Genomic DNA, 27,014 nt, shown 5'->3' on the forward strand with positions numbered 1-27,014 from the left:
GATTCAGACCAAACATTTCATCTCAAACCTCAAAACCAATTTCGAAATACATATCCCGCGCTCAGTACTCCCTTCTTCTTCCCTCAACTTTCCCTGCGTCTCGCCCGTCGCCGGTGATTCTCGCCAGTTGTCATCGCCGCTAGGTCTTGCCCGTTGTCGGTGGTACTCCAGAAAGGGTCTATTTCCTCGCCTCCTCACCAGTGGTTCCCTGCTCGATAAACCACCGCAGAAGTTATTCCCTGCTCGAAAAACCACCGGTGAAGTCATTTCCTGCTCAAAAAACTAAGCTACTTTGCTCGGCCGGTTCGTGAACCCTGTTCTCCGTCAATCCTTGCCGCAACAAGTAACTTGGTCCCCTATCCCTCTTGATTTTTTTTTCAGAATTAGGGTTTGTTCAAGTTTTTTTTTTTGTGTGGCAATTTGTTCAATTCGTTCATCTTTGCAGTTAATTTGTTAATTTCTTCTACTTTGTTGCAAATTTAAAGTAATTGATTTGGTTGATTATACTGATTTGGCATGTGGGGTGGGTTTTGTTTAATCCATGAGCAACAAGTTTATGAGTAAATCAAGCTGCGGATTATGTTGCAAATCATGATCTTGTTTGACTGGGTTAGTTGTAAGATCCCGAAATAGTGGATCAATAGTTAATTTCTCAAAGGGCCCTGCATGTTTCCTCTGGTAGAAGTTTTACCAAAAGCCTATCAAATAAAGGTATATTATTACCTAGCTGCCTCCTCCTTTACTACTACAGTTCATTAACTGCGTACTGGATTGCAAGATAATAGTTTGTGTTTGTAATGATTTTTGACAACTCATAATTATTCATTTGGTTTTAGCTTCTGTTTTTAATTTTTTGATGTTGAAGTCTATAAGAAACTTGCAATACTTTCCAACGTTCTTTGGATGCTAAAGTGTTGTTGTACTTGATTTAAATGGGATTGGTTTTGAAAAGAACACAGCAAACTAGTAATATTCGACCACTAAATGGAAAAGAGTTCATAGTATATGTTCCTATTATTTGCAGTTAAATCTCCAAAATTTTCGCTTTTTTGGAAGTTCGGTGATTCCAAGTCCTGTGGTAAAGGTGTTGATGTATTGAGATCAAGGAGACTACTTTGCCACTTGTTGCCTTGGAAAAGAGCTACTTATTGGAGGTTTGTCTGGCAGAAAACATATGCTATATCAATTGAGTTTGATGTCAATATTTTTGCTTGTTGGTGCAATGGTCTGACAGAAATTATCTGGGAATATTTTTAGTCGAAAACCATTTTCTTCAAGAAAGAGGGGTGCTGTGTATGTAAGGTCGGGTCGTGGTTTTTCTTTAAGAAGATCAAAGGTCGTAAGTCTCTCTTGAACCAGTTTAAAATGGTCCGAGTCCATGGAAAAGCGTTCAAAGAAGTTTGAAGATGTTAGTTATGTATTTATTTCAATGTAATTTCTACAAATGAGATTGTTTTCTTGTGGCTCTTCACTAATATATGGGTGCACCATACAGCTTGTAAATAAGTAACTTCATCCTCACCTGTAGCATATTTGGTGGAAAGACAAAGAAATAACAAGGCTGGTGGGATATTAAGAGGTAGAACTGTAGAACTTTATTTAATAATTAAATGGTCTTCCTTATTCAAAATCATGTCTTGGAAGGCTTAATTCTTTATGTCTGACAAAAATTGTGAATTTGGCTGTCAAATTCTATTCTTTCACTTAGTTCTTAATAGTAAAATCAGAATAAGTATCTATATTTTTAGATGTACGTACATATGTATGCTTGGATTTCTTGGAAATTCCTGAGAATCATCCATGTCTGAGGACCTAACACTGCAAGGTTAAATAAACATATTGTCTACTAATTCCTAGAAAGTGACATACTTTAAGTGACACAATTCCAGATATTGACCAGGCTATTAAAGTTATGTTAAGTTATTTGATGTTTTTCTCAAGTGTTTCTGCACAAGTATTGAGCTGCTACTGTCAACTTGCAGAATTGAATAGATAAGAATAGTCTAAGGGCAAAACAATTTCTAAAATGTTAGACAGTCAGGAACTTTTAGCTAGTGGCTAAGGGATGAGCTTGTTCTGAAGAAGAAATTTGTTTACTACATTTCCATTGTAAGTTTCCGTCTTTCTCCTTTCCCTCCTTTTCTCCTTGACATGTCAAACAGAAACCAGTACTAATGGTACTTTTCCTTGTAGGTTCTCAATTTGGTCCTAAGAGTTGCTTGGGTGGAAAGTGTCATGAGGTTTAAAAAAGTTGGCAATGTTGAAGCCAAATTTTTAGACTTTTCTTTAGCTTCTCTTGAAGTAATTCGTCGAGGGCATTGGAACTTCTATAGGTAAGGAATCCCTTAACGAGTAGCATTTCCCATTTGTGACTTTTATCTTGAAACCGTTATAGATTTCTTAACTCTTTCAACTCATCTTCTTTTTTTTATTAATTATCTTCCCTGAATTAACAGAGTGGAGCATGAGCACCTAAACAATGTGGGCAAGTACAGGGCAGTAAAGGCAGTTCCTCTGCCATTCCATGAAACTGATACAGACGGCTAAACTGTTAGCTGAAGTTATGTACAGATATCCCTTGTTCTTTGGTGGGTGGGAGAAATGCAAATTTTTATTTATATCTTCCACAGAGCATAAAAGAGCTGCATTGAAGAATCCGGTAAAGGTGAAAATTCTCGCTCATTATGCATCTGAAGATATATATTCATACAACTTGCGAGTCCCACTTCTGTATAGAAGGTGCACCATTGAATTCAATCTCTAATGGTTAATAATCTCAGTCAACCTGAAGATTTTTGTTTCAGTAATATATATTGACAACCTAAATGTATGATGATTTTTTGTAACAAAGAGACCCGATTTCTTGCAATAAAATTTTGACGCATTTGGCTGAATATATGAATCATCAGAATTAATTATCTTACATTCTTTTCTTTCTGCTGTCATCTTGTTGAACAGTCATCTCTAACATTAGATTGCATATTCCATGTTCATTCATGCTCATTTTGACCGGTTGTCTGATTATGTTGGTTCATGATTCTGAGTTTAGATACTGCAACTATTGAAATTATTAGAAATACAAAGATTACAGAAAGAAAACAGAAAACCTATCTAGATGATGAACTCCCCGTTCTTCAGAGACTCGGCAAGCTTCTTAGCAATACAATAAGCAGTAGATTGTATAGTGATCATAGGATTAACACCCACAGCACTAGGCAAGATACTTCCATCACAAACAAACAACCCTTCTGCTTCCCAACTCTCCCCATTCTCATCAACAGCACCTTCATCTTCTCTCCTCCCCATTCTGCAACTCCCCATCTGATGTGCCGTACAGTAAATAGACCAGAAATGATCTGTCAAAGGACCTTTGTTTGCCGAAACTGATCCTAGAAACTCCTCTATTTCATCCTCACTCTTTCCTTTGCACTCTATTCTCTGACCATCACTTCTATAAGTCCCAACCTCAACAGCACCTGCTGCTATCAGAATCTGCAGGGCTCGCCGTAGCCCTGCTGTCATATTTTCTCTGTCCTCTGAACTTTAGCCAAATTTAGAGTTTATGCAATAACATGTAATGCTATTAAAAGTTTATAAATGTAGAAAACAGAAGAATTATGCTGTTTGAAAAGTTGAAAACAACAGTGGTGATTTCAGAACTGCAGCTTAGAGAGAATTGTTTAGGGAGAGATAGTAGAGACGTATGGAGAGAGAAAGTAAATAATTAATACAATCCCGTATTACATCTTACACCCTAGCTGCCTTAAGCTGTAACAAACCCAGATTATGTTACATGAGGTGAGATTATAATATAATATTGCAACACTTAATCAATAAAGTCTGGCCAAACAAGATTGACAAGAATCCAAAAGAAGCAATAGGAGAAATAGTAAATTAATCAATAATTGAAAGCAATAAAGTCAACCCCTTTCATGTATTCATGTATCCCTTAAAACCATATAATTAGACTACTCACACATATTTAAAGAAATTAAAGACATTGAATAATTCATCATGATATTAATAGAAGACAAATTAGGGTTTAATGAATAACGAAGAACAATAATTAAACAATCTAAAAGCATAAAACGAAGAAAAGACAAAAATGAAAATAATACCTGAAACTTGATTAATGAAAAGAGTTGTCAAAAACAAGAAACATATTAACTTCATAAGACTCGTTCCAATCTATTTATGCACCTATAAGGCTCATTGGGTCGTTATAGGTCATATTTAGGCTAAAATGACATTTTCGCTCTCAACTCTGAACTTAAGAACATAAGGACTCATTTTAAACTTATTATATGATTAATATGCTTAGTTTAAGTTTCTAAGACTTATTATAATCTATTTATGCACATTTAATGCTTGTTTGATTGTTATAGGTCATATTTAGGCTAAAATGGCATTTTCGCTCCCAACTTTGAACTTAAGAACCTAAGGACTCATTTTAAACTTATTATATGATTAATATGCTTAGTTTTAAGTTTCTAAAACTTATTCTAATCTATTTATGCACATTAATGCTTGTTTGATCGTTATAGGTCATATTTAGGCTAAAATGACATTTTTGATCCCAACTTTGAACTTAAGAACCTAAGGACTCATTTTAAACTTATTATACGATTAATATGCTTAGTTTTAAGTTTCTAAGACTTATTCTAATCTATTTATGCACATTTAATGCTTGTTTGATCGTTATAGGTCATATTTAGGCTAAAATGAGTCATTTTCGCTCCCAACTTTAAAATAAAGAACACAAGGACTCATTTTAAACTTATTACATGTTTAATATGCATAATTTTAACTTTATAAGACTCGTTCCAATCTATTTATGCACCTTTAAGGCTCATTGGGTCGTTATAGGTCATATTTAGGCTAAAATGACATTTTCGCTCTCAACTCTGAACTTAAGAACCTAAGGACTCATTTTAAACTTATTATATGATTAATATGCTTAGTTTAAGTTTCTAAGACTTATTCTAATCTATTTATGCACATTTAATGCTTGTTTGATCGTTATAGGTCATATTTAGGCTAAAATGACATTTTCGCTCCCAACTTTGAACTTAAGAACCTAAGGACTCATTTTAAACTTATTCTATGATTGATATGCTTAGTTTTAAATTTCTAAGACTTATTCTAATCTATTTATGCACATTTAATGTTTGTTTGATCGTTATAGGTCATATTTAGGCTAAAATGAGACATTTTCGCTCCCAACTTTAAAATAAAGAACCTAAGGACTCATTTTAAACTTATTACATGTTTAATATGCATACTTTTAACTTTATAAGACTCATTCCAATCTATTTATGCACCTTTAAGGCTCATTGGGTCGCTATAGGTCATATTTATGCTAAAATGACATTTTCGCTCCCAACTTTGAACTAAAAAACCTAAGGACTCATTTTAGACTATTAGGACATTGTCATTAGTTGCTTGAATGTTAAAATGTGATATTTAATTTGTATTTAAACTAATGTTTAATTGAAATTTCTGTTTTTGTAAAGGTCTACACTCCGAGGAATGCGCCTTATGCTAGTGAGGAAATTGATGTGGTTCGTGAGCAATGGGCGAAGTTTTTTACCACCAAGTGTTTATTATTGACCTGAGGGCGCTTGATCGAGTTGGTTTAGATGTTATAGAACAATCTTTTATGTCAAAATGTATGCGTACGTTGAAATTGGAACGTAAATATATTTAAATGTATCGGTATGTGCACTTTTGGTTTTGGGAAATATACAAAACTCCAGTTTTGTTGTTTTTATATTTGTTATACAGGTTGCGTTATTCTATTATTGTTTTGACAGGTTTCTATATTTGGTGCAAGGCACTCTAGGTATCCCTAAACAAGATTAGAATTTTCCCGCCAAAATTACTTTGTTGCAGCGTACATATATATTGTACGCTGCAACAAGGGAAAAAAATTTCGCAAAATTCCAGACTTGTTGCAGCGTACAATTATATGTACGCTGCAAAAAGTTGAGTTTTTTGCAGCGTACATATATATGTACGCTGCAACAAGTCCAAATTTTTACCAATTTTTTGGCACTTGTTGCAGCGTACATACATATGTACGCTGCAAAAAACCACTTTTTGCAGCGAACATTGCACGCTGCAACAAGGTCAGACTTGTTGCAGGCCCCCCAGTTGCAGCATACGATGTACGCTGCAACAGGGGTCTAAAAGCCCGCTGCAATAAGGGTTTTTTCTACTAGTGACATCATCCAGATGCTTCTTTAATGTTTCAATGGTAGGAAGATGATTCCCAGTTAACAAAATGTCATCCACATAAACTGCAGCAAGAGTAATGTGATGTTCATCCCTTTTGATAAAAAGAGAATAATCATTCTTAGATTGTAGGAAACCTTGTGTCTGCAGTTCAGTGTGTAGCTTGGCAAACCATTGCCTTGATGCCTGTTTCAGTCCATATAGTGACTTTGTAAGCCTGCAAACCTTATTGTTAGGATTAGGAATCCCCTCTGGCATCTTCATATATACTTCTTCATGGAGATCCCCATGAAGAAAAGCATTATTAACATCTAATTGGTAAATGGTCCATTTCTTGCTTGCTGCTAAAGCCACTATGCATCTCACTGTTGCCATCTTCACTACAGGGGAGAAAGTTTCCTCAAAATCAATCCCATATTGCTGAGTGTACCCCTGTGCTACCAATCTTGCTTTGCATCTTTCAAGAGTACCATCAGCCTTTAGTTTCACTTTAAACACCCATTTGCATCCAATGGGTTTCTTTCCATGTGGCAAAGTGACCACCTCCCAAGTTTGATTCTCAAGTAAAGCTTCTATCTCTTTTTCCATAGCTTTTATCCATTCAGGACTTTTTACTGCTTCTTTGTAATTCTTAGGCTCTATCAAACTGTCAATCTTTGCTACCATGGCATGATAGCTCTTGGGCAAGCTAGTGTAAGTCACCAGGTTACACCAGTGTATAGCTGTATGACATTGATAATCAGCAAGATAAGTGGGAGGTTTGTGAACCCTTGTAGACTGTCGAGGAGGAGGATCTGTAAGATCCTGTGTGAAGTTTGGAGAATGGAAAGAAGAAGAAGAAGTAGATGAGTGAAGAGGAGTGGAAGATGGTGAATTTTGATGAGGAGCAGAAGAAGTAGTAGAAGTAGAGGGAGTAGCAGAAGATGGTGAATCACTATGGTGAGTAGAGGAAGAAGAAGATGAATGTGGTAAGTGGGGAAGAAAAGGTGAATTTAGGTCTGGATCAGGAAGAAGTGGTGTGTGTTTGGGAAGAAAAATATATGGAGGTAAAGAGTTGGTTCCAGAATGAGAATCTGGAAGATGGTGAAAGGGAAAATGTGTTTCAGAAAAAGTAACATCTCTGGAAATGCTTATTTTCTTGGACTGTGGATCAAGAATCTTGTATCCCTTCTGTGAAGGTGAATATCCAATGAACAAACATGCAGTTGCTCTTTTATCAAATTTGGTTATGTTGACTTTAGAAGTAGATGCATAGCAGAGACATCCAAATGCTCTCAAGTGTGCATAAGGAGGTTTGTGTCCATGCAATTTTTCATAGGGTGTCATATTGTCAATACTCTTCAAAGGCATTCTGTTAATCAAATAAGTGGCACATAGTATGCATTCTCCCCAGTACTGTATTGGTAGCTTTGACTGAAAGTGCAATGCCCTAGCTGTTTCTAGCAAATGCCTGTGTTTTCTTTCCACAACTCCATTCTGCTGTGGAGTGCCACTACAGCTAGTCTGATGAAGAATTCCCTTACTGAGCAATAAATTTTTCATCTCTCCTTCACACAATTCTAAAGCATTATCAGATCTGACACAAAGTACCTTGCTATCAAACTGTGTTTCAACCATTTTTAGAAACGAATCAATCACAGTTACAGCATCATTCTTGGATTTCAGAAGGTGTGTCCATGTAGTTCTAGTAAAATCATCCACTATAGTGAGGAACATAGTACAACCATTGTGAGTTTTATTCTTATATGGACCCCAAGTGTCCAGATGTATCATCTGAAACCTTCTCTTAGTCTTAATACTGCTTACAGGAAAAGAATTTCTAGGTTGCTTTGCAGCTGGACATATCTGACATATACTGTCATTATTACAGGTAGTAGCTAGATTATTCACTACAAGTTTCATCTTAAGAAATGGCATATGACCAAGTCTAAGGTGCCATATCTTCACATCTGTTGACTCTGCAGTGGCTGAAAGACATTGTGTTGAACTTGTTACAACTGGATCTTCTTTGCTTGTGTCCACACTGTATAGACCTGATCTCACACTACCAAGAACCTGTGGCCTTTTCATTAAATGGCCCTGAAGATAGCATTTGTCAGCAGTAAATGAGATTGTACACTGATGATCCAAGCACAACTTATTCACAGATAATAAATTATATTGAAAATCTGGCACATGTAGGACACCCTTTAGCTGTATATTTTCATTTAAAATGATTGTCCCTCTGTGTAGAATGGCCACTTTCCTTCCATCAGGTATAGTTATGTATTCATCAGTTCCAGTGACAGGTTCATAGCTTTTAAACATGTTGATATTTGCACACATGTGATCTGATGCACCACTGTCTAACAACCAGCTAGAATGAGCACAAGTGAGAAAGCAAAAAGTATTACCTGCCATAAATGCATGGCCAGAAGCCTCTCCTTCATCATTCTGTGTATCTGTGGAACTCTTCTCATTCTGTTGTTTGGTTAACAAACTTAACAACTGAGTGCACTGATCAGCTGTAAGAAATCCTGGTTGTTGTTCCCTGTCAGTTTCTTGGAACTGTGGTTGATACTCTGTCATATCATCCCCATATGGTTCATCAAAGTAAGCTGCTGCTGCTGTTCTTTTGTCACTCTTAAAACCAGTGAAACCTGGAGGATATCCATGCAACTTAAAACACCTTTCTGTACTATGTCCATTGACCTTGCAATGATCACAATAATATGTAAATGGTTTCTTGTATCCAGTTCTGTTTCCACCATACTGATAAGTGTTCTTGTATCCAGTTTTGTAAGGATTGTTTCTTCCTTGTAAGTCATTATACCTCCTTCTATCTGCTATGAAAACATGATTCTCTGTATGTTGCATGGGAGCACTGATCTCTCTTTGTCTTTCTTCTTGAGCCAACATCCTATAAGCATGAGTGATGGTGGGCAAAGGTTGCATCATCAACAAATTTCCCCTTGCAGTGCTTAAATGTTCCCCTAATTTCATTAAGAATTGCATCAGCCTTTGGTCTTGCTGCATCTTGAAGATCTTTTGAGTCAAGTTACATGTACATTGGTTGCAAGTACATGATGGCAGAGGATTAGCAGCACTTATCTTGTCCCAAATAGACTTAATCTCTGTGAAAAATTCAGCAATGTTCTGTCCTCCTTGTGTGATTTCTGCAGCTTGTTGTTCAAGAGAAAACAACTGTGGACCAGAAACGTATCCAAATCTTTCTTCCAGGTCTAGCCAAATCTCTCTAGCTGTGTTAAAGTATAACACACTTTTGGCAATGTTTGTGTCCAGATTAAACAGTATCCATGAAATCATCATGTCATTGCATCTCATCCAAGCCTGATAAGTGTCAGCTGTTACATCAGGTTTAGCTAGTGTTCCATTCACAAAACCTAGCTTGTTCTTTGATGACATAGAGATCATCATACTTCTCCTCCAATCACCATAGCCTTCTCCTTTAAATTTCACTGAGACTAACTGACTTGCAGTGTTATCTGTTGGATGCAAATAAAATGGACTAGCTGGATCTTGATTAGGTTGTAGAGTTGTCATGACTGATTTTTTTGAGATTGAGATTTTCTTAGAATAAAAGAAATAAAACTGAAAGTGTTTGATGAAGGATTTGATTTGAGGAAAAAGAAGATTTAGATGAGATGAGATGATTTTAGGATTTGATTGAAGAAAAAAATAGCAGCAGATTATCAACAGAATTTTGCAATCAAACTAGAAAAAAAAATTCCACGAAGAAATTCAAGAAACAGAAGAATATCAACAGAATCACATACAGAGAATCTATCTACTAATCAGAAGATCATAATGCACTACTGATTCACAGAAAAACAGAAAAATACCAGCAGTTGAAGAACATACCCTCAAATTTGATATGCTTAGAATTCTGATTGAATTGTATCACTGTGTTTAGAAAGAACTACTGATTCAGGATCTGTGTTTACTGCTCTGATACCATGTTGAAATCTTCAATGAATGCAGAAGCTAAGAAGAAGGGAAGTAAACTTAAGCAGCCATAAACGGAGCTGCACAGAAGCTTGTATTAAAGAGAAGTTTTCTTATTACAGCTTTTAGGAAATATTCTGTGATAATCATTGATTGAGGCTTACTCCTAATATATATAGTAAGCTAGTACACAGCTGTACCAACCAATCATATTACAGGAAATAAAACAACTAGCCAATCATAAATATCCTAGTTGTCACAAACAGACAAACTAGCTGACAAGTAACAGAATCAGTTACAAGAGCTGCATTCCTGTGTATGCTAGACCTGCCTTGTTATGCTGCACTTGCACTGGTGTGGTTGTTGGCTGTGTAGGCTGATCATGATCACCAACACGCTTCAATTCAGCTATCTCATCATCTTTCTTCTTCACATCTTGCTGCCTTTTACACTCTGCGGCCACCAACTTCTCTTTCAATTTCTCTATCAACTCTTGCTTTTCCTCATAATCATCGTTCATCGAATTGCATCCTAGTATATCCACTTTCAAGGCCACAGTTGTGACCCCTGTTGTTGCTAAGAAACAAAGTCCCTCGAGATTAACAATTAGTCGCGAGTTGAATAGATCTTTGATCAGTGTCTGCAAATCAGCACCCTTGATCTCATCCGCCCCGATTTTCAACGCTTGATACTTTTTCCCAGGCCCTATGCTGATCCTAAGATGGTTCCAGTGCTTCCCTTTTACAGGCCGGGTATAAGTAAGGGCTATCCAACTCGTACACTTCGATCGCTCCTGTGTCGATACATCCAAGGAAAATCTTGTCTGACTGCATTGCGTAAGCCGCCATTTTCTTGGAAAAACTAAAAAGGATTAACCAAAATTAGATGTTGGAACACAAAATTAAGATTAATACTACGTATATAGTACTCCGTACTTCGTAAGTAAGATGCAAGACACTTCCATAAATCTGTTTTGCATTTAATTATATTAATTAATTCAATATACAAGAGGTGGATTGCTGTTTCAATACAAGTATCATGATCAATCGGAAATACAAAACGAACTAAACAATTACAAGCGTACCTAGCTGAAACACCAATTGAGGTAACTGCGCCCCTCCAGTAGAAGCGAGCAACACAAATTATATACAGTATATTTATATAAAAAAAATGTATTATTTTCAAGAGAGTATTTGCTTTCACAGCTAGAAGTGCATTTCTCTAGGCTTTTGATTTATAAGCTATAAAGTCGTCTAGCCCTCCTCGCTTCATTGCTTGCTTGTTACAAATTTGGTTTAGTTTGTTAGACTTTTTGTATATAAAATTACTTCAACCATTATTGATGTTCTAAGCATGGTGAAGCATTATTTGGATAGTCTCATCTGCATGCGATGCGTGCCAATATAAGAAAAAGATTTGTGTTATTAAAAAAGAAGTTGATAGATAAACATTTTAAAGGATTAAATGATTAATTTTATACATTATTAGTGATTTTGAAGATTTTTTTTTACTAAAATGAAATTTTTTATTACTAAAAATAGATAACTTTTACATACGTAGTATATAAGGTTAACTTTTAAACATTTTACGTTAACTTTAACTTCGGTATACAATATTTATTGTACACCCCATGTAAATAAGAATTTGCGTTAACCCATTGTACTCTCTCCACCACTTTTAGAAGAAACTGGATCCAATTGCTCACGAGCAAAATAGAGAGGATAAATTTACCAAAAAGGAAATATGAAATGTTTAGAGATTAACGACAAACAAATTTGTATGAATATCATCGAAAAATCATTCCAACGAAAGATATAAGCAGTACAAGAGAAGAATCAAACCCAAAAACAAGAAAAAGAAAAAAAAAAACAGTTTCTCAAACCGCCAACAATCTAGCAGGAAAGTTAATTTAATTTTAAAACACGGAAGCAAAGAGGCACACCCTAACACCGACGCCTAAAATATGTGATATTTCATAATAATAGAAGCTACGCATATGTTCATCAGAACATGGATTCCTTGTATTCATTATTGCTGCCATCAACATAGCCGTCCGTCCGATACTTATTCCCATCATAATACGCTATGTGTTGATAGCTTAATTGAAAACCATTACTTAATGGATAAGGTCTCACCTCTGTGGCATAAATAACTCGCCAATTGTCACGGTCAAAACCTGTTGTGATTTTTGGATCACTATATCTTACCTCTATATCTTTGATTTCTGACTGGATTGGCGCTAAAGGCACATACGTTGATTTAGGTTTGTCGTCTTTTGTTGGGGGCCAATTATCTTTCCTAACATAAGTGGTTTGGGTAAATACAAGTTTTGTAGGAAGAATGTCTATCTGTAAATTTAGCAGTATTCTGTTATAAAATTCTTGAGTTTTCCATTTATCAATACCACTCCTCAGAATTGAATATATTTTAAGCTCCTTCTCCGCATCATCAAACTCAGCTTGTTTCTTTTTCAATGCCTCTTGCTTTTCCTCCTCCAAGACTCTTTAACTTTTCCTTATGCTTACGCTTTAACTCATCTATATCGTCTTCTATTTTCTTTACGTCTTTCTTCTTTTTATGCTCTTCCTCCAACGCCTCTTTCAATTTCACTATCTCATCTTCTTTCTTCTTCAATTCTTCCTGTTTCTTACGCTCTGCCTCCTCTAGCTCCTCTTTATGTTTAAGCTTCTCATTCTCCAATTTCTTCTCACTCTTTCTCAGTTTTTTCTCGTACTCACTGTTGTCATCGCAAAACCCTGAATTATTTGACTTTACAATATTCATGGGACGACCATCCACAAAGTCTCTACGAGCCCATCTGGTATTGAGCGATGTAATGATTTTATACTTGGACCAATCAAAGAGATCAAACAGCCTGTAGTACTCCACTTCCAAGATCACAGTTGTGACCCCCGCTGTGGCAAGGAAACAAAGTCCCTCGCGATTAACAATGAGTCGTGAGTTGAAAAGATCTTTGATCAGTGCCTGCAAATCAGCACCCCTGATCTCTTTGTCCCCGATCTTCAATGCTTCCTACTTTTTGCTCGACCCTATACTGATTCCAAGATGGCTCCAATGCTTCCCTTTAACTGGAAACATATAAGGACCATCCAACTCATACACTTCGATCACTTCCTCGTCTAAACATCGAAGAAAAATCTCGTCCGACTTCATTGTGCAGTGTAAGCTGCCATTTCGTGCCTCTCTTTTTGGATTCTTCTGTTCCGGAAAAAAATGATTTTTTTTTTTCTTTGTTAAATAAAATTAAACTGAGGTATTCATTTCTATAGAGGAAGAGAGGTGTACTTCTTTAGGGTTCGGAATGCATAAACTTATAAGGTATTTTTGAGTGTCGGAGAGAGGCACAAATGAAAAAAGTCATACACATGTTTGGATCCCAGTTTTAGGTATCACTTGCAATAATTGGACCGATTATTTTATTTTTATAATGAGATTAGAACTAATAATTTCAATTGACATTTACGTTTGTTTACAAGGTGTAGTTGCTTGCTTGTATCCAACTTGGATGGTTGACTTTTTTAATACAAAACTAGTTTTTGAGCCCATTCAATGAACGGGTACGTATGTAGTGGTTATTAAGCCGTCTTTCAAAGTGCTAATTTTATTGAGGGTTTGCGATTTTAGTGCGAATATATGATTTATATAGAGGTAAAGTTTGAAAGTCGAAAAAATGTATTCCGTATACATTGGATGGTGAATTATGAGTGTTAAAGCGGGAAATGGAGTGGAAGAGGTTGAATGATCGAATGTATAAATTTAATGGTGAATTGATGTTGAATGAGCAAGATAGAGTGAAAGACTGAAAGGGTTGTTGAAGCTGTAAAATAAGTACTTCGTATAACAACCACAAAAGGAAAAATTGAAAAAGAATATATTTATGGATGAAAGATGGAGGTGACATTTGTCATATACTCCCTCCGTCCCAGATTAGTTGTTACACTTACCTTTGCACAAAGTTTTAGGTGATAAGTGGTTGTTTGGTTATCAATTGTTATTTTATTGAAAAAGTAGATGTAATATGAGTTATTGGGGTATTTTTTTAATTGAATGAGAGAGGGTGTGGGGACAAAAAAAAGGTTAGTGGAAAGAGAGAGACAATATAATAATTGTGGGGTCATTCCTAATTTATAAGTGTAACAACTAATCTGGGGCGGACGAAAAAGGAAAGTGTAACAACTAATTTGGGACGGAGGGAGTAATACTCAATAAGATGGAGGTGACACTTGTCATGTAATAATAAATGGTTTTCCTTTTTAAATACTAGGTATAGATTACTCGTTAGCTTTCATTACGGAGTTTATTAGACCCGCCCAATAGCCGTTAAATTCGACAACCCCCAACGAATCTCTATGTATATATGCGTGTAGTAAGGGTTGGGATCCGGTGAGAAGTGATTTTACGGTGAGAAACGTGAGAAATGATCTCAACCGTTAGATAAACAAATCCAACGGAGTAAATTAATTCTGCGTCACTACTTACTAATGGAGCCGCAGGCTTCTCACGTAAGATGTCCTTCTCACGTGAGCCTAAACCCGTGTAGTAAAATAACAAAGCCATTAGCCATGTATGTCTTAGATAAGAATCAAAATCCACATTGATTATTATGCATTTGTGAATTGTAATTATTATTATCATTATTATTATTATTATAATAATAATATTAATTATTATTATTATTATTATTATTATTATTATGGGAAAACACCAAAACGTTACAAGCTTAACAAGCTACAAAGATCAAGTGAACTACAAGAAGTTGGAGGGGAGCCGAGATACAATCTGGGCCCCCACTCCTCTAGCTATGGCGAATCCGATCCTGCTGAAAATGTGGGCAGCTGCCCGTGCCCCAATGTCCTGAGCCCTGGAGTACGTCTGGACCCGCTTCAGCAAAGAAACAACCCCTTTCTCTAATTCCCCAAAAGAAGAGAAGGAAAAGGGAAAGAAACCGTAACCCAAAGCCCTACAACGTGCCGCATACTTATCCTGCTTCCGTTGCGCTGCAACCGCCACAACCCGACCCGGAACGAAGCCTGACAACCCAGATTGCGTCATAGGGGAAGACCCAGTCAAGTCAACACACACATCTAGACCGCCATCCCATGAGAAAAGCAATATATCTGCAGGACGAAGAGCTCCATCACTCTCACTAGTCAGCCCAACATCAACCTCCTTGCGAGCAGAAATCCCCGACCGATAGCAAATATCCAAAAGGGTATCACGAACAACATTATGTCGATGTTTGATACCCACAATCCCAGCACAAGACACGGCATGATCCCCATAAATGTCCCCGTCGAAAACCCGAGAGCAAGCAGAACACGGCGTCGAATCAGAGAACAACGGAATACCCAACCGATAGCAAAGAACCAAACGATAAATCTTACCGTTCATAGTATGGCCTAAACCCGAGATGGGGACTGCCCGCAACTAAGCTGAGGAGTGATCCCCCTGCTGTGATTTCCATAGGGCAACAAGACGTGGAGATAAGGAGTAGGCGGATTCCGCATCAGCAGTAACCTTCGTGAAATATATGTCTGCCAATTTCTTCATGAGAGTGGGGGCAGCGATCTCACTAGGGCTACGCATAAGGTCGGTCTCCACAGTCCTATTGAAAAGACCAAGAGCATCATCAAAGGCCGGTCCCGGATCATCAATACCTGAAAGCCGAAGAAGCGAGCCCTGCAAACCAGAAGACTGCAAATGGGATGCAAGAAAAGCATAATGCCGAACATCACCAGCTGAATAAACACCCAAGCCTCCATAAGAATAAGGCAAGGTGGCAAGGCGCCATTGCCAGTCACCGAACCCAGGTCCCGAAGCAGTCACGATGCGCTCTAAAGAAGCCCGCAGAGCCACATCAAAAGATAATTGGGCCGCTTCGAAAAGATGAGGCGGACAAGTGCGCATAGCAAAGTAGAGTTTAGAAACTCCAGTACACGCACGAAGAAGCAACAACTCACACTGGGGATCATTAAGCTTGGCTACAGCATCCATCAACACAACAGCCTTCACCACACGCTGCGAAACCAACTCCTTACAAAAAGAGGAATCCGTATTGACTGGGCCACCAAGCAACTTAACACCAAGCGCAGGACGAGCAATATCCGTAGGATAGACACCCTCTAGACGACTGCGTGGGTCCTCCGAAGGCCAGAAAACCTCCGTCTTCTCAACATTAACATGGAGACCTAAATGAGGACCCTCCTCCAAAATCAACTCCAAGACCTGCCCAACCACCAAAGTGTCACCAACGATAGTGCCATCGTCCAAGTACCAAGCCTGAAGAGATAGATCAAATGAGTCTCTGATTCGACACACCAATGGATGTAGAACCAGAGAAAAAAGCAAAGGGCCGAGAGGATCCCCTTGCTGCACACCCTGACAAGACCATAAGGTATGCTCCCCATAATACAGCCGCGCTGGAGAAGAGTAGCAGAATTCAACCCAACGCGAAAGAGCAGGACAATGTAGTCGAACCTCACGCAACAAAGCCGATCGATCAACTAAATTGAACGCATTATGAAAATCCACCAGTAACATAGAGAGGCCAACATCGGCCCCACGAGCCTCAACCAACCGATTGACAGCATGGAGAATGGCCTCACCACCTGCTGGAACCCCAACTCCAAACTGAAGACCTCCAAAGTAGTTTCCTAAACGCGGACCAATCAAAGCAGCCCCGACCTTAGAAACAAGGCGCCTCCAAATAGTGCCCACAGCAATAGGCCGAATACCCCCACCAGGCTTAACAAGTGGCGTAAGAGGAGCACTAGCAATGTATCCTCCAAGCTCAGCAGGACACTTTCCAGCAAGAAAGAGATTAACTACCTGAGTGATAGCATCCACCAACTCATCAGAAACAGCTACAGCAGCACCACCCAAGCAATCCAAAAGGTGTTGAGCACGCAAGCCATCTCTACCGCACGAAGTACCACGCGGAAAGCCCTTAATCTGCTCCAAAACAACGGCGGAGGAAGCAGTAAGGTGATGATCAACAAGGATATCCGGTAAGGTAGGGACCGAAACGGAAGGGTGCTTTGCTTGCAAATCTGCAAGAGTAGCATCATTGTAAGGGGCAAGACCTGAGGAAGAAAGAACCCTAATGGCAGCAGTATAATGACCGTCAGAAATCTTTCTCTTGCATTGCTTAATATTACGCTCCGCCAAATCATGGTCTTCGTCAGCATCCAATAGAGGGGGAGAAACGCTAGCCAATGTGTCTATGACAAGTTGCTCAGAACCACCAGGCACACCCCAAGAACGAATAGCAGAGGTGATACTCTCTTCCTGTTGTCGCCGCCTAACACCGGAGGAACACTCACGATTACTTCGTGGAGTAAAAGTCTTGAGGACACAAAGAGGTAACACAAGCAACTGAACCCAACAAGCGATGTCATCTGGTCTGCAAATCACCTTATCAAGCGCCCCTTTCAGAACTCGCGAAAAACCCAAACGACATTTGGGAGGGATGGATTTCACAGAACGCAACCGCTTAGACAATAAAGAGTCTAGAAGAGCAACATCAAAAGAAAAATGTTGTTCTCGAGGCGCATCAGAAGAAGACAGCTCGGAAGAAGGAGCTAGAGGCTTTTGAATACCATAGAGAATAAAACGAATAATACCATCCCCGGAATCAGGTGGGTCCACAAAAACATAACTAGAACCACTGCCATGTCGACACCTAGTACGATGAGTATGAGTCTTGAAACAATCTCCACATAGCCAAATTCCCATACGACGAAAGGTCACCTCAGCCGTAGAAAAAACCTGCAAATTGGTAGTAAGGGAATGACGGGTAACATCCCGCACACCAAAGCAACAATGACGATCCCGCAAGTGAGTGAGCAGAGAACTCCTCACCAGGCCACGCCCACCACCATCCTGGCACCCGCTAAGACCCACAAAAGGGCAATGAAACTTCTCCATGGAAGCCGCCATGTCAACGTACTACAACCAAAAAGTAACACCAACGTTCACTCGCCGGAAAACCGAACAACAACTGCCGAGACAAGCTAACCAAAACTACCAAAGCTGACGGCCACACCCAACACCAACACCAACACCGACGAAGTTGAACTTGCACACCCACAAACCACCAAAACAGAACCACCACAGCTGAACTACCAAAGCTGAACTTGCACACCCACAAACCACCAAACTGAAACACCAAACTGATCACCAAACTGAACTCACCAAACACCAACCTGAACCTCACACAACGCTCCAAAACAACCCACAATAACAATGAATCACCAAACTGAAATACCAAACTGAACTCACGAAACACCAACCTGAAATCACGAACTGAAACTGAACCAGAACTTCGAACCACAACCAACTTGCCGACGAACACACCCGCCTGATCACAAACCACAACTGCCGTACCGAAGAAAACCAGCCTGATCAATCACCAAAACGAACTCACGATTCGCGGGACAAACGAACTCACACAACCTGATCGAAACACCAAACCCACTAACGTCGGACCAAACCAACTTGCCGACGAACCTGACTGAAACTGATCGTACACACCTGATCGAACACACCTGTCGGAAAAAGATAGAGGAACCTGACTGAAACTGATCCCAAATTAGCATAAGAATGCCGCCTGAAAATCGATCCTAATTTCGTAACAAACGTGACCCAAGAACCGCCGGAAGAGATGCCTGAACACCGCTTGGGAAAACCACCAACACCGCCTGAAAAATTCCCTCGAAATATGCCTGTAATCTGCCCTAAAAACCGCCGGAAACTGCACCAAATAGGACGAATTTGCCGCCTGAGAATGAACCCACAGGAAGCCTGACACCCGGACCGCCACCGTGAACCGTCGTCGGACCTTAAACCGCCGTAGTAACCGCCGGATTATGGACGTCGGCCATGCCCTAAACCCATAATCGCCATAATCGCCCTAATTTCAGAGTAATTTTATTATTATTATTATTATTATTATTATTATTATTATTATTATTATTATTATTATTATTATTATTATTATCAAATGCTAACAAAGTCAATCAAATTACAAAAATTAGTGGGAAGTCGAGATACAATTTGGGCCCCCACTCCTCTACCTATATCAAAGCCTATTCTGTTGAAGATATGATCAGCAACACGAGCTTCAATGTCTTGAGTACTCCCTCCGTCCCATATTTATAGTCTCATTTGACAAAAAAACACGGGTTTTAAGAAAAATGAAATATAATACATAGAAAAATGGAATATAGTACAAATTATGATTGAGTTGCATGGAAGTACGGAGTACATGTGAAAGAGAATATAGTACATAGGAAAGAGGAATATATTACATGAGTGGGGTTTTCAATGTATTTTTAATTAATATAGTACATGAGAAAGTGGAGACCTTAATAGCCAAAATTAAAAACATGACTATAATTTTGGGACGCCCGATTTGAAAAACAGGACAATAATTTTGGGACGGAGAGAGTATTAGAGAACTACTGAACCCATTTCAGCAACGCAACATCATCTTTATCCAGTTCCCTCAGGGAAGAAAAAGAAAAAGGAAGAAAACCGTAACCAATTGCCTGACAACTTGGTTCGTACTTGACCCGCTTTATCTGATTTAATTTGGTTTGATGTGATCTAAACTGGCCTGATTTGATTTGGTTTGAACTTAATTTTTCATCTGATCTAAACTTACTTTTTTGGTGTGATATGAAATAAGTAATAAAGTTATGAGATAAAGTGAACTAAAAAGAATCTTAGTTGACATAATCTTGTAAAAAGAATATTGATTGTCTAGGTAAAGTGTAGAAGGAATAAAAATCATTGTGTGATAGTCAACCCGGAGTTGATTGTGAAGGAAATAATGCCCTTGGTCCAAGTATGCATTCAATGTTAAGTCTAATAAATGCGGTTCAGTATTAATTAACAAGTTAATAATTCAGTGAGATCAAGTGAGCTGAATGCCTAGCTAGAGGCCGCTTTAGTTCAAGTGGAATTAATTATATTAATCCACAGCTTACTCTTGACTGAACCCGTAGGGTCACACAAATAGTACGTAAACGGATCAAGTATTTAATGGCATTAAATACTCCATCTATGGATATTCGGAATCGACGGATCTTGGTTTCAGTGGGAGCTGAGATCGTCACAGGCAAGAAATGAATACTCCGGAAACGATGATATTACCGGAAACGGAAATATGGATCGTATCGGAAATATAAATATTATCCAAGTCGTAGATGTTGCCGGAAACGGAAACATGGTACGTATCGGAAAATATTATCGGAAATGGAAATATTGCCGGAATCGGAAATATTGTCGGAAACGGAAATATTGTCAGAATCGGAAATATTATCGGAATCGGAAAATAATTCCGGAAACGGAAATATTAAATATTTGTTCGAAACGGAAAATAATTCCGGAATCGAAAATATTAAATATTGTTCATATCGGAAATGAATTCCGGAACCGGGAATTTAATCGGAAGCGCATCGTACGAATAAACATCGGACGAGCTTGCTAGACGCAAGGCCTAGCACGAAGCTAGGCCCAACGCCTAGCAAAGCCCGCGCGCGACCAAAGCAAGCAAAGCCCAAACGCGAGAGCAAGGCCAGCAGGCGCGCGCCCCTCGTGGGCTGCGAGCACTTGCTGGGCCTGGGCTCAGCGCGCGCGCGCGCACAGCGCCCCTCGTGGGCTGCTGCGCCTGCGTGAGTGTTTGTGCTTGCGTACGAAACCTTGATCGGTTAGGATTCGTATAAGATTGATTCCCTAAGTCTACTAGATAAATTAAGTGATTGAATTTTAGATTAATTCAGATTCACTAAATCGTTTCCTAGTAAGATTCTAATATCCGATACCCATGCCCTATAAATAGGTGATCAATGCTCACAATTGATATCGAGTATTCAAGTATTCAAAGTGATTTTTGAGAGCAAAAATTCAGTCATACAATTGCCTACACTAGTAGAAAAAACCCCTGTTGCAGCCCCCTTGTTGCAGCGTACATGTATTAATACGCTTCAACAACCAGTAGGTCAACGCGGGTCAAACCCTTTAAAGGGTTGTTGCAGCGTACAAATTAATTGCCCTCTGCAAAAGAGTTTTTTGTAGCGTACAAAGTAAAAGCCCCCTGCAATAACCCCTTTATTTTGCAGCATACGTGTAAAAGCCCCCTGCAATAACATGTTAGTAATTTTCTTCGGCTTCAAAGTTAATTCAGACCAAATATTTCATCTCAAACCTCAAATACCAAATTTGAAAATCATATCCGCGCTCACTCCCTTCTTCTTCCCTCAGCGTTCCCTGCATCTCGCCCGTCGCTGGTGGTTCTCGCCAGTCACCGTCGCCTCTGGGTCTCTCCCGTTGCCGGTGGTACTCCAGCAAGGGTCTGTTTCCTCGCCTCCTCACCGGTGGTCCCTTTCTCAAAAAACCACCTTCCCTGCTCGAAAAACCACCAATGAAGTCCATCCTTGCTCGAAAAACGAAGCTACTTTCCTCGGCCGGTGGTTCCAAGTGATATTGTTGCTCGCGAACCCTCTTCTCCGTCAATCCTCGCCGCGGCAAGTAACTTTCTTCCCTTTCCCTCTTGATTTTCGTTTTCAGAATTAGGGTTTGTTCATTTATATTAATTTTTTTTTTGTGGCAAGTTGTTCAATTCGTTATTAAGACTGTAATTTTGTTTAGAAAATTTCAGGTGAGTGCTGCTCTACTCAGAGTGTAATTTTGTTTAGAAAATTTAGCTAGTGGTCTTTTCTTTCATCTTACTTAGCCGTATTGTCAAGGTTTTAGCTTGCATTTATGAGTCAAAACAAGATTTGGAAGCTCATCATTGATTCTGCTTGGTCTTTTTTTTGTATCAATGCTGATTATGTTTTGCTGGAAACTAATTTCACATTTTTGGGAACTCTTGAGGATTAGATGCCTAGCATGTTTTAGATCAAGCTCTTGCAGATAACAATTGAAATTGGGAAAAAACTGAACTGAAACTTACTGTGAGATTCAGCAGGCTCTTGAATTGATTCAGTTTTGAGTTGAAAATGGATCTAACTCAGAGTTCAGCCTCCAAAAGACGATGGCCATATTTGATTCTTCATTCTTGATCTCTTTTTTTCTTTTCCGGTTGAATTCTTGATCTTTTTATTGTACCAGTGCTGTTGATATTGATGCTTGATATTACTTCGTAGATAGCCTTAGTTATACCCTCTCTGTCAAAGTTGTGTTTAGTTTAAGTGCTATTCTTAGAAATTGGTAATTGCAAATTGAGATTCGTATTAACATGAATCTGACGCAAAGCGTATGAAGATAATTGGAGTGATGGGCCTGAAGACTTGACAGGTCATTCTCGGTTTGGAGTAAGCTTGATCACCTCTTGCTGCTTGCAGTGTAGTGCAACTTTGATTGCCATGCTTGCTAGTGTAATCGGCTTTAAAGTACGAGTAGACTGCTTTTGATGTTTGCTAAAGATTAACTGTAGAACTTTGTTATTAAATCATTGTATAGGCTACATAAATAGCTTGATGTTAATATGCAAACTTTTCACTTCCCTTTCATATCTCGTTGGTCTTCATCAAGTACTTACTATGTAGTTTTATCACTTTATGTAAACTAATGAAGTGGGCAAGAAATCAAATCACACATCAGGTAGTGCTGTAATTTAGTTGTTTGAATCTATTGTGACTATGAAGTGATCCGGCCGGGATAGTTCTTTGATTGTGAATCTATTGGGAAATCATAGAGTGCAATGTCAATGCATTGCTAGTTGTCTTTACAGATGAGGCCGGGATAGTTCTTTGATTTCCAGTGCTAATAATTGTGTCGACAAGTATTATTTGAGTATGTTTAATTGTTTATCTATGTTCTTTCTCTTGCAACTGCATTACAGCTTGAATTGGAGATTCGATTTTTCTTAAGTTCTGTTGTGGAAAATGGGGATTTGATGCCTATATATTCTATGGACTTGTGGGGGAGTTCAGATAGTCAATGTTATTCTGATTTGATGCCTATATATTCTATGGACTTGTGGGGGTTTGATTCTTGTATATTATTCTGACTTGCTAAAATCTCTATCAGGTATGAGTTTAAAACAAATCATGGAGAATGGATCACTTCAATGAAACCAAAGTTTGGGGATAATGTATCCGGACGTGTTCGTACAACAATCAAGTGAGTACCTCAGAATGTAAAAAAGTTCTGTATAAAGTCCTCATATGGGAAACCAGCTGTGAGATTTTGGTAGGTAAGTACATCTCATTCAACCAATTTTTTGTTTGTTTTGGCATTTCTTGATTACTGTTTTGTTGTATGATGAGCTTGGTAGCTGATTGGTGGTTTGTTTACTTCTTCATGTGCACACGATATGCAGTGTATTTCCTTTGTCTTTGTCTTTGTCTTTTTTGTTTTTGTTCTGGCCGGGGCCGGGGCGGGGGTGGGGGTGGATTGAGTGTTTTGAGTCCAGCAACACTAGATCCATCTTCTGATTATGTCTCCTGTTATGCTATTATGAGATTCGTGTATGTTGCAGCTTTCATAGCCATTACTGGGCTGTTCTATTTGTCATGCTCACATTGAGTGTTATACTATTATGGATTGTCTAGTCATTGAGTCCTTTTTCCATTTGGTTCAGTCGGGGAGGGGTGTCACTTTTGGTTGTGAAGATCTTCAAAATTGCCTCTATATTTGCATTCTTGTGTTTGGTTAAGAACTCATTTCAAACTTACTACATGATTCATATGATTAGTGTTAACTTTTCAAGACCCAATCCAATCTACTTATACACATTTGAGACTTGTTTGGCCATCATAGGTCAAATTTAGGCTAAAATGACATTTTCGCTCCAACTTTAAACTAACGAACCTAAAAACTCATTTCAAACTTACTACATGATTTATATGATTAGTTTTAACTTTCCAAGACTCAATCCAATCTATTTATACACATTTGAGACTTGTTTGGCCAATATAGGTCATATTTAGGCTAAAATTACATTTTCGCTCCCAACTTTGAACTAACGAACCTAAGGACTCACATCCAACTTATTACATGATTAATATGATTATTTTTATGTTTCCAAGATTCAATCCACTCTATTTATGCACGTTTGAGACTTGTTTGGCCATTATAGGTCATATTTAGGCTAAAATAACGTTTTCGTTCACAACTTTGAACTAACGAACCTAAGGACTCACTTCCAACTTATTACATGATTAATATGATTTTTTTAAGTTTCCAAGACTCAATCCAATCGATTTATGAACATTTGAGACTTGTTTGGTCGTTATAGGTCATGTTTAGGCTAAAATGAGGCATTTTAGCTCCCAAGCTCCCAACTTTGAACTAACGAACCTAAGAACTCATTTCGAACTTACTACATGATTCATATGATTAGTTTTAAATTTCCAAGACTCAATCCAATCTATTTATGCACATTTGAGACTTGTTTGGCCATTATAGGTCATATTTAGGCTAATATGACATTTTCGCTCCCAACTTTGAACTAACAAACCTAAAAAATAATTTCAAACTTATTACATGATTCATATGATTATTTTTAACTTTTCAAAACTCAATCCGATCTATTATGCACATTTGAGACTTGTTTGGTCGTTATAGGTCATATTTAGGCTAAAATGAGACATTTTCGCTCCTAATCTTGAACTAAAGAACCTAAAGACTCATTTTAAACCCTTTACATGATTAATATGCTTAGTTTTAAGTTTCCAAGACTCCTTCCAATCTATTTATGCACATTTAAAGCTCATTGGGTCGTTATAGGTCATATTTAGCATAAAATGACATTTTCGCTCCCAACTTTGAACTAAAGAGCTTAATGACTTATTTTAAACTTATTACATTATTAGTATGTTTAGTTTTAAGTTTCCAAGACTTATTCCAATCTACTTATGCACATTTAAGGATTGTTTGGTCGTTATAGGTCTATTTAGGCTTAAATGAGACATTTTCACTCCCAAATTTGAACTAAAGAACCTAAGAACTCATTTTATACTTATTATACATTTAATATGCATAGTTTTAACTTTCTAAGACTCATTCGAATCTATTAATGCACATTTAAGGCTCATTGGTTCGTTATAGGATCATATTTAGGCTAAAATGATATTTTCGCTCCCAAATTTGAACTCAAGAACCTAAGGACTTATTTTAAACTTTGTACATGATTAATATGCTTAGTTTGAAGTTTCCAAGACTTATTCCAATCTATTTATGCACATTTAAGGTTTGTTTGGTCGTTATTGGCCATATTTAGGCTAAAATGAGCATTTTCTCTCCCAAATTTGAAATAAAGAACCTAAGGACTCATTTTAAACCTTTTAAATGATTAATATACTTAGCTTTAAGTTTCCAAGACTAGTTCCAATCTATTTATGCACATTTAAGGTTCATTGGGTCGTTATAGGTCTTATTTAGGTTGGATTGACATTTTCGCTCCCAACTTTGAACTAAAGAACCTAATGACTCATTTTAAACTTTTTACATGTTTAATATGCATAGTTTTAACTTTCTAAGACTCATTCCAATCTATTTACGCACATTTAAGGCTCATTGGGTCGTTATAGGTTTTATTTAGGCTAAAATGACATTTTTGCTCCCAAATTTGAGCTACATAACCTAAGAATTCATTTTATACCTTTTACATGATTAATATGCTTAGCTTTAAGTTTCCAAGACTATTAGGACATTGTTATTAGTTGCTTGAATGTTAAAGTGTGATATTTAATTTGCATTTAATCTAATGCTTAGTTGAAATTTCTGTTTTTGTAAAGGTCTACACTCCGAGGAATATCCTATACTAGTGAGGAAATTGATGTGGTTCGTGAGCAACGGGCTAAGTGTTTTACGCGCAAGTATTTACTATTGGCTTGAACGCGCTTGATCGAGGTGGTTTAGTTGTTATAGAACAATCGTTTACATTAAAATGTATGCGTACATTGAAATTGGAACGTATATTTGAATGTAGTACGTGCACTTTGGTTTTGGGATATATATATATGTATACAAAACACCAGTTATTATTTTTTATATTTGTTCTACAGGTTGCGATATTTTATTTATTGTTGTTGACAGGTTCCTATATTTGGTGCAAGACAGCCTAGGTATAGATAAATAAAACTAAAATTTTCCCGCCAAAAGCACAGCTTTGTTGCAGGGGGCATATACTTGTTCGCTGCAACAAGTGTGTAAAATTAGGCAAAAATCAAGACTTGTTGCAGCGTACAAAATGATGTACGCTGCAACAGACTGGTTTGTTGCAGCGAACAAAATGATGTACGCTGCAACAGACTGGTTTGTTGCAGCGTACAAATTGTTGTTCGCTGCAACAAACCAGTCTGTTGCAGCGTACATCATTTTGTACGCTGCAACAAGTCTTGATTTTTGCCTAATTTTACACACTTGTTGCAGCGTACATGCAAATGTACGCTGCAAAAAAGTACTTTTCGCAGCGTACATTGTACGCTGCAACAAGTCAATACTTGTTGCAGGCCCCCCAGTTGCAGCATACGATGTACGCTGCAACAGGGGTCTAAAAGCCCGCTGCAAAAAGGGTTTTTTCTACTAGTGCTATAAGTGCCGAAAATTCTAGTACCTTAAGGGCGATCCTAGTTGGTCAAGCTTAAGGCGGATCCGGACGTGCTGTGGACTATCTACGGAGGGACGACACTTGGAGTCCTAAAGACTTGTTCTTGTTCGGTTCGGGCGCAGCTAGGGAAGGCACGCAACAAAGAGTATGCATCTAAACTATGCTAAATGATTATGTGTAAATAATATGCTTTCCTGGCTTTATGGTTTTTCCGCATGATTTATGAATTGTCATATGTATCATAACCTAA

General features: G+C 38.1%; 1 protein-coding gene and 3 long non-coding RNA genes across 6 annotated transcripts; 2 read left to right on the forward strand and 2 right to left on the reverse strand.

Annotated features, from left to right (window-relative positions):
- Positions 1-5,720, forward strand: LOC130464140 (uncharacterized). Of its 3 annotated transcripts, XR_008924449.1 has the most exons (7): positions 6-343; positions 1,025-1,154; positions 1,258-1,579; positions 1,983-2,109; positions 2,194-2,333; positions 2,457-2,665; positions 5,514-5,720. It is a non-coding gene; the product is annotated as an uncharacterized lncRNA (long non-coding RNA). The 3 variants fall into 3 exon arrangements; XR_008924450.1 differs by lacking the exon at positions 5,514-5,720 and having other exon boundaries at positions 1-343; positions 2,457-2,894; XR_008924451.1 differs by lacking the exon at positions 1,258-1,579 and having other exon boundaries at positions 14-343; positions 5,514-5,708.
- A 2,187-nt stretch (positions 5,721-7,907) lies between these two features.
- On the reverse strand, positions 7,908-10,044 carry LOC130463767 (uncharacterized). The gene is made up of 2 exons (XM_056832994.1): positions 8,628-10,044; positions 7,908-8,313 (listed from the first exon to the last, which is right to left on the reverse strand). The coding sequence occupies exons 1-2, from the start codon at positions 9,775-9,777 to the stop codon at positions 8,279-8,281; spliced, it is 1,185 nt and encodes a 394-aa protein (XP_056688972.1). The 5' UTR covers positions 9,778-10,044; the 3' UTR covers positions 7,908-8,278.
- A 190-nt stretch (positions 10,045-10,234) lies between these two features.
- On the reverse strand, positions 10,235-13,816 carry LOC130462659 (uncharacterized). The gene is made up of 2 exons (XR_008923280.1): positions 11,264-13,816; positions 10,235-11,040 (listed from the first exon to the last, which is right to left on the reverse strand). It is a non-coding gene; the product is annotated as an uncharacterized lncRNA (long non-coding RNA).
- An 8,960-nt stretch (positions 13,817-22,776) lies between these two features.
- Positions 22,777-26,205, forward strand: LOC130464389 (uncharacterized). Its single transcript, XR_008924777.1, has 2 exons — positions 22,777-23,404; positions 25,950-26,205. It is a non-coding gene; the product is annotated as an uncharacterized lncRNA (long non-coding RNA).
- The last annotated feature ends 809 nt before the right edge of the window (positions 26,206-27,014 follow it).

The sequence above is a fragment of the Spinacia oleracea genome, chromosome 6 (genome assembly GCF_020520425.1).
Source record: "Spinacia oleracea cultivar Varoflay chromosome 6, BTI_SOV_V1, whole genome shotgun sequence".
Taxonomy (NCBI): domain Eukaryota; kingdom Viridiplantae; phylum Streptophyta; class Magnoliopsida; order Caryophyllales; family Amaranthaceae; genus Spinacia; species Spinacia oleracea.

Excerpts from the sequence above, each read along its gene's own strand:
- LOC130463767 (XM_056832994.1), bottom strand. The coding sequence starts at position 9,777 with ATGACAACTCTACAACCTAATCAAGATCCAGCTAGTCCATTTTATTTG. Across the intron at positions 8,314-8,627 it reads TGGCCATGCATTTATGGCAG|GGCCATTTAATGAAAAGGCC; the intron begins GTAATACTTTTT and ends TGCTATCTTCAG.